This window comes from Myxocyprinus asiaticus, chromosome 49 (assembly GCF_019703515.2).
Source record: "Myxocyprinus asiaticus isolate MX2 ecotype Aquarium Trade chromosome 49, UBuf_Myxa_2, whole genome shotgun sequence".
Taxonomy (NCBI): Eukaryota; Metazoa; Chordata; class Actinopteri; order Cypriniformes; family Catostomidae; genus Myxocyprinus; species Myxocyprinus asiaticus.
The window spans coordinates 12332049-12345279 of NC_059392.1; the positions used below are offsets into that span (position 1 = coordinate 12332049).

At 35.8% G+C, this 13231-nt stretch overlaps 1 protein-coding gene across 1 annotated transcript in view; it reads right to left on the reverse strand.

Annotated features, from left to right (window-relative positions):
• Positions 1–1152: 1152 nt before the first annotated feature.
• The window catches only part of LOC127437923 (single-stranded DNA-binding protein 3), a 100550-nt gene continuing 88471 nt past the window's right edge, over positions 1153–13231 (reverse strand). Inside the window, exons 7-18 of the mRNA XM_051693092.1 lie at positions 11438–11497; positions 11256–11322; positions 11076–11143; positions 9193–9260; positions 8869–8914; positions 8720–8755; positions 8572–8626; positions 8236–8306; positions 7833–7911; positions 7698–7726; positions 7466–7567; positions 1153–5142 (exon numbers count right to left, since the gene is read on the reverse strand). Coding sequence (XP_051549052.1) covers positions 5113–5142; positions 7466–7567; positions 7698–7726; positions 7833–7911; positions 8236–8306; positions 8572–8626; positions 8720–8755; positions 8869–8914; positions 9193–9260; positions 11076–11143; positions 11256–11322; positions 11438–11497 — 711 coding nt within the window. The 3' untranslated portion in view covers positions 1153–5112. The remainder of the gene's footprint in view (positions 5143–7465; positions 7568–7697; positions 7727–7832; positions 7912–8235; positions 8307–8571; positions 8627–8719; positions 8756–8868; positions 8915–9192; positions 9261–11075; positions 11144–11255; positions 11323–11437; positions 11498–13231) is intronic.

Consider the following 13231-nt stretch of genomic DNA (forward strand, 5'->3'; position numbering starts at 1 on the left):
ACCCCTATTACAAAATAAAAGTCACACAGTCAAGGTCGCGCCAATGACTGCAAGGGACTTTTATATTTTCAAAACTGACATTTTCAGTTCAAAAGACTGAATTTGATATAGTCTATAATTTTTTTACTTTTCAAAACATATCAGAGAACACATTAAAGTTATCATTTATGTCTGATAGGGTACTAACTACATAACAGAACCCTTCTACCAAGTTGAGCCTAACAAGCTTAGCATAAAATATCATAACGCGGCGGTCCCATAGACATTCTATGAGCGGTACACTGGCGAGGAGACAAGGGGCCGTTTTTTAATGGATGTCTATGGAGGAGATGCTTCAGTTCGCTGAATAAACTGCTTTTGTGAGGAAATGGCTGATCACTTAATGAATTGACCACATGTCCGCCCATCTTCAACATGTTTAACACTAAACAATCATTTTGGAGTGCACTATTTGCCGAGTTTACTACGATACAAATAGCTATTTTGTAAGAGAATTCACGGAAAATTTTGCGACAGGTATCAGTTTACGGCTCTTCCCATTCATTTGTATGGTATCCGCAAACGATGACTCACTGTCGTAACACGCTAGTTGACCAGTCCGCTCTCTACTATGGCGCGTAGGTTGTTATCTCGTAATAAAATAATCTCTGCTAGATAATTGGTTATAACTTTATACAGAAATGGTTAGTAAGTGATTTTATCACACTAAAACCATGTAAACGCACATTGTTTATGTGTTATAGCTATACTTTTAAAATAGTGAGTATTTTAATGTATTTCGTCTGGCCCCCGTTCACTTCCATTGTAAGTGCATCACTGTAACCCCGATTTTTGCTTCTTTTTTTTTTTTTTTTTAAAGGAGGGATGAGTCATAATATTTTTTTGTGGTATTCAATATTATGCCACAAATGCTGTTGATTGAGCATAACTTGTATTGAACACGGACTATTCCTTTAATCGGAACACAAGTTTTTGTTCTTTTCTAAATCATCTAATTCATTTACTGCATGTTGTTTTGGCCTATTAGTATATTGTATTTTTTGTATTGTATTAATACTTGTATCATTTCCCCCAGGGGATTAATTTCCAAGCAATGAGATTTTTTTTTTTTTTTTTTTTTTTTTCAAATAACAAAACTGAAACACATAAAAATATTAAATTACATTTATTATTGATGCAATCATTTCTTTTTTTGATAAGTAAATTTTCATGGGTTTTTTTCTTCTTTTTTTTTTTCTGTCAGTCTGAAGAAACTTTACAATATAAAGAAACATACAAAGGACATATTTACCTACACAAGACACCTAAGGCCCTAGGACAAAGATCTGAGCTACCCTACTATGAAATACAAAGCAAACCCAATGAAACAGACTGCTTCATATTGAATATGTCGCAAGAAAGGACAATGAAAATTACAGAAGAATTTCTGCCACTCCCTCCCTGCTCCAAAATACGTATTTCCCTCTCAAAAATTCTTCCTAATGTTAAAATATAAAACAACACAACAGAAGTGCAGGGATGGCCAACAAATGTAAAATTAAGAACTGAAAGAGGATCAGTGAGAAACTAAGCAATTCCATTTGAATAACAAGCAGACTTCTCTTACTTTTATGTAAAATCTTACCTAATTTTATGAATTGGGAACCATACTATTTGATAGATTTGTTGCAATCCATACTACTATCGATAGTATGGTTTGATGTGGTTGTGTCTTAAAGCTTGCTAATTAAATTAAGACTCACAAAGCTTCAGTCACATCTCTTTCTGCACTGTTCATAAATCACAAAATTATGTGATCAGTAACTTATTTACAACAGCCACACTAGCCATTTTCTTCACAAAAAACAAATATTTGAGGAATGAAAGCTTTGATTGTTATTTTCGAGGAAATAATGCATAAACCTACTATCTAACGTTTTACAATTTACAATAAAGGTGACCATCAATCTGCAAATCTGCATTTCTACAGCAAAAGCATCTCTTTAAAATACAAAAACACAAACTGATACTTTATAACTTATTTTCAGCTGTACTCATTGGTTGTGACTGACATATCAAAACATGTCAATGATATCAAAATGCATTTTACATTATTTACAGTAAATCAAAAGGTGGGTGAGGGATCTGTAAAGGTTGTGGACAGGTTAAAGGGTGAGGGGAGGGGCTGAGTACCAGTCAAACTGAAGATAGCGGTGAATATCACTCCAAAACTCTCCAAAGATTGACAGAAGACAGATCCTGGTTCTTTCCTATGTTTTGGCTCAGAATGTTTTCCAAAACATCCAGTATACATTTAATACAGTCAATGGACTACAGTATTTTAACTGGTACACATTGAAACTTTATATCCTGCGATGAAAGTAAGTGTAGGTATGAAATGGTTGTTTAAATGAGGTTACAAATCTTTGAATGAGATTTGTAGATCTTGGAATTCCAGTCAATATGAATCTCATTAACACACCAAGAACAAATCCAGGTCATATTTTACCTCAAAATCAAAAGAATAAGAAATAGCATTAAGCTTAAAGAAAATGAAGCCTATTTTAAGACCACTAAGATTTGTTTTGCAATGTGACAGTATTTTCGTGACGATTAAGCACATTGCCCCACCCAATTATTTTTACCATAATGCAAATAACACAATTACATATTATTTAAATCGAAAAGTATTTACACATCATTGTAGAATTTGTTAAAAAGCCATTTAATTGTGAAAACTGCATTACAGTAATGTTTTACTCTAATACAAAACAATAAAATATTACTGTATTTCAGAAATGAAAATCTAATAGTCACAAAGCAACAACAAAAAAAGTTCTTAAAAGGAATATTCTAGGTTCAAAAATTAATTTCTACTAGTCTCTCCTTTTCTTTAAAAAAAAAGCGCAAAAATCAAAGTTACATTAGCATTTCGGTGAGTTGCCAAAGCTAACTTATCTCGCTGTTTACATTCAATAAAAACTCGATATTCTAGATAACTAGATAACATGATACCTCAGCTTGAGCTTCCCTCTTGCTTGTGAAATGGACGGGTTGTGTGACGTTGGTACAGCGGCGATTTAAGGGCGGGTTTTCTGGCAATGCTGCGGAGTTAAAATCACGTTAATACGCATATTGTTTACATTTTGTGGCTATACTTTTGAAATAGTGAAGTATTTTAATGTTTATGGATTGGCCCCCATTCACTCCCACTGTAAGTGCCTCAATGCAGCCCAGATTTTGCTTTAAAAAAAAAAAAAAAAAAGAGGTGCAAGTCAAAATTAGTTTTTGTGGTAATCAGCATTATGCCACAAATGCTGTCAATTGAGTTTAACTTGTATTGAACCCAGAATATTCTTTTAATGGTCTGAAAACAGACTTGAGAAATATACATTTCTTTTCGATTTTGCGGTAAAATGTGACCCGGACATTTTTTTTTTTTTTTGTGAGATTCACCCTCTATAACATTTGACATGTTATCAAAACCATCATATTGCACAGTAAATGGAGACTGCAAACTGTCTCACTGTCTCATTTGGCTGCTGAACACAACCTCATTTGAAGAAAGACATGGGACAACAGATGAGCTTCACAGACAAGTAGTGTATTGAAAATACCAATAAGGTCCATGACCAAAAAGTTATATTTACAGACATGGGACTATAGAGCACAAGGAATCTTGTGTTTGTAAGAGCAGTCTGCTTATTCCAACTACTTTTACAAACACATGGGTAATATTCTAAAAGACTTGCAAAACAACATGGTGGCAAACACATAGTGGCAAAAATCACAATGACCACAAATGATATCTTGCAACTATAGGCAGTAAATTATCTAGAATGAATGGTAAAATGTATTCATTACGTTATAGTTATTGACCATTTGTGACCAAGGCAAGAATGGAGCAACATGCTATGCTGAAATGGACCAATGGTAGTTAATGCAATGTAACCCTTGAACGCTACACGCTAAGGCCCAAATGAGGATTACGTATCAAAAGATTACAGTATGTATTATGAGCAGGACTTCCTAGATTTTGGGAAAAAAAATGAAAAATATGCTCCAATTATTTAAAGGAATAGTTCACCCAAAAATGACAATTCTATCATTGTCATTCCAAACCATATGGGTTTGGAATGGCATGAAGATGAGTAAATAACAATGGTCATTTTTGGGTCAACTATTACAGTGCCAAACAGATCTATTATAACAGTGATTGTAATCGTATAAGAAGCCACTTCGTTGACAGACAAAATTGAAGTTGTACATCTCAGCACGGTACTCTGGTAGTGATGACATCAGTTCAATGCAGAACAAAGGAAGAGGTTTATGCAAATAGACATTTGACAAAACAATTAAAACAAAGAGACAAACAAATCCCTAAAATCATGTAAACAGAAGTGTCATTGTGCATTTCTGAATGTGTGCTTATAATGTCATCGATGTTGTTGAAATACAAATGTGCCCTTTACAGGAGAATCCATAAAATTATGAGTACATCATCATCATAGCATTATCAATTATGAAAATTATACCAATAATATTATCAATAATATACAAATATAATGACACCATTCCTGCCCCCAGCATATCACCAGTTTAGCTTTTTCCGTTTTAAAATGTACACAGCAATCAAACTTTGGACTGCCACTAGCCTCAAGTGTCTAATTGCGATAAAAAAGATGAAAAAAAATAATAATAATAAAACAGGACTGAAATAAAGCCACCAGTCTTAATTTGTAATGAAAAGTCTTCCTGGCACAGTCCCACATACACACATACAAACACACACACGCATGGTGGTTCCATCGGGGGCCCTTATTGTCCTGAACCAGTGATGAAGTCCGAGAGGCAAGGTGAGTCCGAAGCCTGCATCCGTCCATTCGACCTCACCGCACCAGCTTCTGGCGGCTGGTTCTAGCATGAGTCCTAAGCTCTGCGGCCATACCGACCGGCTAGAGGGCGCCACCACACCAGCCCAGAGTGTTGGAGGGTGTTGGGGAGGGTGATGGGAGTAGAGATTGAGCAAATAAGCATGCCATACGCAGCAGAGAGGGTTAGAACGGGAAGGAGGGGTTTGGGGAGGGGTTAAAAAAATAAAATAAAATAAAAACATAAAATAAAAAAAAGAAATCACACACTCATCGTCATGTTGGGTGAATACTGCAATGAGAAGAGAGAAAGGGGCAAGGGGATGTTGGAGGGACAAAGATGAGTCAATGAAAAACCACTGAGCAAGAAAATGGGAAATTAAGTGTAATAACAGTTCATGGCGATGTAACAACAACATTACAGAAACTCTAAAAAACAAGGTAACTGGTGGAAAATCTCAATCGTCTACAATGTATCATCATTCATCAACCTATAAACATAGACTTTTGACTATCACCATAAAGTCTGGTCTACTTTGCTGCTTATTTTGCCCAAGAACCGCCCACTTAGACAGGATGCGGCCGTCTGACGTAGAACGGCCAACCACAGCTTGTTTTTGTTTTTTTATGCGACTTTAAGTACGTAAAAAACTTTAAGTAATTGCGTAAAGTCAGATCAGATTGAAGCCAGCCATTTTGATAAAGTGTTTGCCATTTTTCCATGCAATATGCATTAGACGATCCGTGAACAATCAGGGGAAACGACCTCCCGGGCTTTCCGAAATATGTCAGAATGCAATTCGTGTTCACAAATACATGTTGCATTCTCAGCGTTGCAACAAGGGGCGCTATAGAGACCATTACTGTAGAATGTTGAATTTCTCTAGTCTTCTATAGTCATTTTTCTTCTTCAGTTAACTACTGCTATGGAGGAACAACAGTTTGAATAGAATCCTAGTGTCAGTTAACCCTTTAAGCTCGAACGGGCCCGCCATTATATTAATAACTACAGTCTTGAACAATACAAAATGGGTACCGTTTTAAAGCTTAAAAGCTGGACTTTGCAATGGATGTAGGCATTTTGACCAAAACTGAACAAGTGCTTTGAAATCAGTGTTAAGTTTTGATAATTTTAATAATTTTGCACTGCAAATTTTATTGTAATCGGTAAAAAGAACAAACTGATCAAATAGCCATGTGTCATATGTCATTGGAAAGTTCTCAAACAGTAGAATACAACCAGCCTATTTGTTTTACATGTTACATGTAAACAGTGCTTAATTGATAATATTACGAAGAAAGAACCTCTTAGCGCTATTATTTGATGTACAAAACAAGCCCAGATGGGACTTGTGATTAAGTATTTTCAGCCTATGTAAGGTGCATTTTAATTACCACAGAAGCACGTCGAGTCTTAACTATCATTCCATTTTTCCCGTGGAGTTCAAATCGACGCTTGACGCTGGCGTTGCCGCTCTGATGCGAATCATGAACGCAGCTTCACGATTGCTGTAAGAAAGCGGATAGTCATAGTCTACCGGAAGATTAATAGTGTGGAAGATGAATGTTTAAGAGATTTTATGACTATTACAATGAATACTAAACCTATGGGGACTAAAGCCATCTTTACACAGTAAAGGTGGCACAGAAGCTTCATCTGAAGTGGTAATTAAGTGTATTTTCACAGAGCAGGAATAAATGCATTTACACAGCATTTGCAAATGCATAAATAATGTTATGAGATGAATATTTTAAATGTAAAATTATGGGATATATAGAGAATATAGAAATATGAAATGAATGAAAACACGAATGAATACTCAACCTATAGGGACTAATTGTTTCAATAAGTCAACCTCCCAATTAGACTTTGAGAAAAGTTTAACTTCAGATGAATTGGTGATATTTTAGTGCATTCCTGTCTTTATTTTGTAAGACTTTGTTTGGAAATTATTAATAAAGCATTATAGTGTTACATACCGTTTTGTTTTCTTTCCTAAGATCGAAAAAAAAATGCATTTTGACAAGAAAATTTGTATATATAGAGTCAAATTTCAGCACTTTCAAAATATCAGATTAATCGCAATTAAATAAAATAAAAATCTGCAATTAATCGTGATTAAACAATTTAATCGACTGACAGCCCTAAAAAAAGTAAATGTTTGGCTCAAGTGTTTTTGTGATTTTTCAGAAGTTTCTTAGGCTAATAGTCTCAGAATTTATCATAATCTATATCATGAAAAAATTTGAAAAGTTTTCTTACCAAACATGATACTCTTGTTTTTTTTTTCTTTTGTTTTTTTTCTTCTTCGAGTTATAAGCCTTATATTTTGGGTATGCCACTGAAACAGGAAATCTTTAAAAACACCCTCAGAGCTTAAAGGGTTAAGCTAGTTGACATTTGGTTGACATTTGGTTCGGAACGCACATTATGTACAACATGGACACGCGCTTACAATGTGTTGGCCAAGCATTTGCATACTTCCATAGAGTTTGTCTCTGAGCTAACTTGGAATGTTCTGACCAGAACCAAAAACTTCCAGAACAGTGCGAGGTGGTTACAGGAGACAAGAAGCAGGAGAGAAATAAGAGTGGGTTGTGTGATGTATACTTACACTTTCATTTTGGAATGGGTTTAAGAAGTTGCCTGCCATTTCCCCGTCGTCCCGCGGAGTCCCTGGGGGGTTGTTCATACCTGCCATGTTGTTCGGAGAGTTCTAGAAACCCAGAGATAGAGCAAACGATGATCATTAGTGATATAACCAGCAAATAAAACGAATTAAATGTAAACTGTATTTATCAAGAAATGAACAAAAATGTGAAATTCGTGCAAATCCAAGTTCTTACCTTTGGCAACCCATCCATATCACCCGAGCCTGGAATTACAGCAAGCGACAATGATTTTTGTTTCAATAGACGTTTCGGACATTTACGCTATTTCAAACTTTGTACATATTAGCTACTTGTATAATGAAGTCTTACCTAAAGACCCGTTCATATGGTGTGGCTCCATCGATCCCATTCCACCCATTGGACCATCGGGCCCCGGCCCCATTGGGAACTACAAATACAGAGTACAATTAGTCCCATCCAGGACAGCGATAATACACACCAGGGGCCAGATTCACTTAACTTTCTTAAGAAAACAATTATTCTTCACTACTGTTAAGATAAATATTTTATAATATATTTAAATATTTTATAAGAATATTCTGTATTCCTGAAAAGAATATTCTTATCTTCTTTGATAAATCATCAATGTTTATAGCTAGATACCTTATTACAAATTCATATAATTTATCCTAAAACCTTCAATTTGTTACTTAAGATGATTTTCGTGAATCGGAGAATCATTTCGCATGAAAAGCGACTACTGTCAACTTACATTCGGTCTGTTGCCACCAGGGCCGATTGGATTCATCATTGTGTAGATGTTTTCACTGGAATTCGTTGAGTCTACGGTAAAACAGATTTCATTTCAGGAAGAAGTCTTGTCTGGAACAAGTTTCTCGAAAAAATATTGCTCAGCAAATTGCACTGGCAAGAATTATTAAGTTGATGTATTAACACAGTATTTTCCAAAACAAGAGCTTCATATTATAATCTAATCTTCTGTCACTTTTGTAATTTCTGAGCTATTATAATGACGTAAAAAAAAAGACATGAAATTCCCGATATTACTCTAGTTAAATCCAATGGTTTTAAGTAAAAACAAACTGACCTCCTGGGCTTGGCATGATGGGGGTTCCTGGGGGTCCACCACCTCCTGGAGGCCCCTGGGTGATGAGAACAGAAAACAATTACACTCCAAAAACCTTTTTGGAAGTGTAGAAAGAGTTCGTTGACAAAATCTTGTGTGTGCAACTCACCACATAGTTTCCTGGTGATGAGGACGAGTACGCTATCTGAGGGGAGAATAAGTAGAAGTTACTGGACCAATCTCAGATTTGTTTGTTTTTTTATATACAAAACAAATGTGGTTATCACAATGTTTTCCCTTTTTGAAAGTGGCACTTACCGAGTTTGCATTAGGGTTAGGCCAAGGCCCTCGACCTCCCGGACCCCTGAAAGACAGAGAGGATATGTTAAGCATCAATGTATGTGTGTGCATTTACTTAGCTATACTTTGAGGGCAAAATTAGCAATTAGATAAATCGGACTAAACCTCCCTTTAGGAGGTTCCAAATCTAAACTCTCTATTTTTTTTTGTTTTGTTTTTAAGAATGCCTTATACAAAAAACATAGATGTCGCCTATGGTAAGTCCTCATTATGGCTTAGTGAACATGTGGTTGTAAGTGTGGTATAGACTGTGTGGGTGTGTATTCCATGGCAGAGACTCACATGTTCATGCCAGGCATTCCAGGTCCACCGAGAGAGTTCGGAGGAGGCCTCATTCCTCCACCGTAGTTCTACAAAGACAAAAGATATGCCTCAGTTTTGACACTTTAATATGTACCTACAAATTTGAATGAGCTTATACATAAATATGAATTCAGTAACTGTACTTAAAGGAATATTCCTGGTTAAATACAAGTTAAACTCAATCGACAGCATTTGTGGCATAATGTTGATTCCCACAAAAAAGAATTTCGACTTGTCCCTTCTTTTCTTTAAAAAAAGCAAAAATTGAGATTACAGTGAGGCACTTGCAATGAATGTGGCCAATCAGTAAATGTTAAAATACTCACTTTTCCAAAGTTTAGCCACAAAATGTAAACAATGTGTGAGTTAACATGATTTTAGTGTGATAAAATCACTTATTAAACCTTTACTGTGTAAATTTATATCCAACTTTACAGCTTAGTTGCCATGAGGATTTAATGTCAACAAACCCTAAAACCTGAACAGGACCGTAAAATGATGATTTAAACAACTACAGCTCAAATAATATATTTTGAGTTTTAACAGAAGAATTAATGTAAGTGCTTTTATAAAATTATAAGCTTCACATTTCTGCCTTTAAACCCTTCAAACATTGGCCCCATTCACTTCCATTATAAGTGTCTCACTGTAATCACGATTTTTGCTTTTTTTTTTTAAGAAAAGGAGGAACCAGTCAAAATTATTTTTTGTGGTAATCAACATTATTCCACAAATGCTGGAATATTCCTTTAATCTACAATAACGTGTTTGCACCATTATCTGCATATAATCAATACAGGACTATGTATCTAAGAATGACCGAGTTTAATTTATAAGAATTAGGGATGTCCCGACACCATTTTTTTAAAAAACAAATACCGATACTTTTTTTAGTACTCGCCGATACTGAGTCCAATACCTGTTTTTTTTTTTTTTCTGAACTCCACATCAACAGTTTATTTCAAAATGGTGTTTAAATAAATAAATGCATTAAAGATGTATTCAAATGAAAGTATAACAATTAATTTTCAACATAATATTGTATTATTTTGATCAAATAAAATGCTTTTATTCAGAACCTCACAGTACAATCCTAAATACAACATTGAACATTTTTTTTTATCAAATAAAGTGCTGCACAACAGACCATCACAGATGTGTGATATTGCTTAAATATAATACAATTACTGTCGATTTATTATTATTATTAGTAGTAGTAGTATAACAGTGAATATTACATAACTATACAGTAGTGATATATTTATATCATAGTTTTTTCATTTAAATTGAGCTTTTATTTTGGTGGAGCTTTTATTTTGAAGTGTTTCTCTGTGTTGTTTCGACCAAGGAGCTCTGATGTAATGACGGCAGCTTCCCCCGGAAAGCCCGTCGCTACGTGACACAATGTGATTATTAATCCTCAAAAGGCTACTATTTCAATAAATAAATATGTAGTCTTTATATGACTCGCGCTAAAAAGTGAATTAGCGCTCTTTCTGCTGTTATCTGCAACAAACAGAGCATTTGATGCTCATAATAGTGTTTTCCATTTATGAGACAAGAATCTCTAAAAGGTATGAGCAGTTTGTGTATCTATGCCTTCGCAACACCGGCTACGCACATTCACAAGCACTCGCATTTAAAACGCTGCATGTGCAAATGATCTATAGATCACATTAAATCGCAGCTTTTGCCGTTTAATAATCTCACTAGGATATAACGCGATTTTAGTTAGTGCTCTGAATGTTTACATAATGACATTCATAGCATTTTTACGAGGATAGGTACCAATACATGACTGCGGTATCGGACCCGATTCCGATACCAGTATCGGGACATCCCTTATAAGAATAACAGCCAACCTGTGGGCCCATGCCTCCCATTCCTCTGGGTGGGTTCATCCTCATAGGGCCGCCCATGTTTGGATGTCCTAATAGGGTAGAGGAATTACAGTTATTTTACATATCCCTGAGCAATTCAGAGAGCTCTTTAATAGAAGGGGGGGAAAAAAAACTATTCCTGGTTTTAAATGACTATGGTACCTTGCGGTCTGGTGGGGTCCAAACTGTTTGGCAGGAGTGGCTGTGACCCTGGGACTCCAACAGGTGGCTAAAAGAGAGAAAGTGTGATAAATCCTCGGCACAATTCCAGAGAAAACAGGAATAAAATATGTAAAAGTGAAGAATTGCAAAAAAACATTTGGTTGAAGGTGCGGGGTCAGCACCTGATTTGGCATGCGGAGTGATGGGCGGGGTCCACCTGGGTATCGTGGAGACATAAAAGGCTATGAGGAGAGAGCAGAAAAGCTGTTAATCAAGAAACAAAGTGTAAGGCACCACTGCAAAACTTTGCTAAGCATATACAGGTGGTAGTCTAACAGTAATTAGTCTAGAGGCACTTTACAAATGTGAACTGGGAGAAAAGAAAGCACAGGATATGTAGTGTTTATGATGCATAGTACAACAGCTACCAGAAGGGGGCGCAATTACACTACAGAAAAGACCTTCTCTGTTTGAGGTTGAAGGAAGGACCACATAAATACCAGTTTTCTGTACACTGACAAGGTGATGCTCATGCTAATCAAACTGTTTGGTGGGAATTTGCCATATTTTAAACAAGAATATACAGAAAGACACTCAGAATGAAGAGAAAACTGAGAAGAGTCGTGAGAGACAACTGAAGAGATGGGTGACACCGTTTTCTAACCGGGAGCAATGTGACGAACTAAAGACCAGTGAAGTTTCCTGCGACAAATAATTTTCCAGTTTACAATAAAAGTAAAAATGCTGCGCGAAGCAACACAATCGCAGCCAATCGGAACATATTTGACGTTTAAAAGAGCGCAACAGTGCCTGCCAAAAATGTTCAGTCGTCTTTGTTCCGAAGTATTTATCCCATTCAGTTTTTCCATAGGGATTTCATAAAATCCTTCAAAAAGTGTTTTAAGCCAAGAACCAAACCAACCAGCTTTAAGGTGAATCACAACATTATAAACATTGATTTTAAACAAAAAGTATTTGCAAATCGAACAAAAAGACTGTTTACTTAACGTCTTTAATCAGGGAATGAACTACAATCCCATGAAGCACTGCGGATTACATAATCAAATAGAAAACAATTGAAAAACATTTATATAATGCGTTGATCTTATGTAAATAAACAACATATTATAATTTTATTGCAAAATATTTAGATACAGTATGCAAATATGAAAGTAATTTGAGCGAGTAGGGAGAGCAACTCAATTGTGTCATTCACAGTGCGTCATGGAAGTGGGCGGAGCTGCAGAGCTCTTTTGGCGTACTTTGTTCCCCGTGATTCTCTGATTGGTGGATTTTCCACCTCAGGATCATGGGTAGTGTAGTTCTTCATCAGGAATTCCACTGTTAAATGCAATTTTTTTAAAATGAAGATGAATAGCATAGACTGATGGCTTCAGCAGAACCTTCGATGGCTTTATCACCACTGATTAACATCCTCGGAGCTCACAGTAGGTCTGTCTTTTAATGTTAATAAGTTATTGTTAAAAATAATTTTGTCTATGGAAAAAATTAGTGAGATTTTTACTTCCGGAACCAGACTGTTGCGCTATATAACATAAGAAATAGCTTTCATAGCTTGTCTCTTTATTGCATTGCGCTGGGTTAGGCACAGATCTTTAACCAATAAACCTCACCACCCCTTAGATTCTTAGAATGCACGCACATATTAGGAGTGTATACAAGGAATGAACTTGTAAAATGCAAGACAACAAAAACAATTAGAGCAAACGATTTGGAGGGTGATGGGTACAGTAGTTGGCTGAAAAGTGGTTACATAATAGTCCAATCCAGCTCTGTCTGTCTTTGTTCGGTCCAAGTTGCAGCAAGTGTGTACACGGAAGGGTGTATTGCTGTTTGCGTATTTGTGTTTGCATGCTTGCCTGTGTTTATGCTTGCATGTGTACACACAAGTGTGAGCATGTTTGTGTGTTTATCTGTGTGTGTGTGTGCATTATTAATAGGATATTGATGGACTA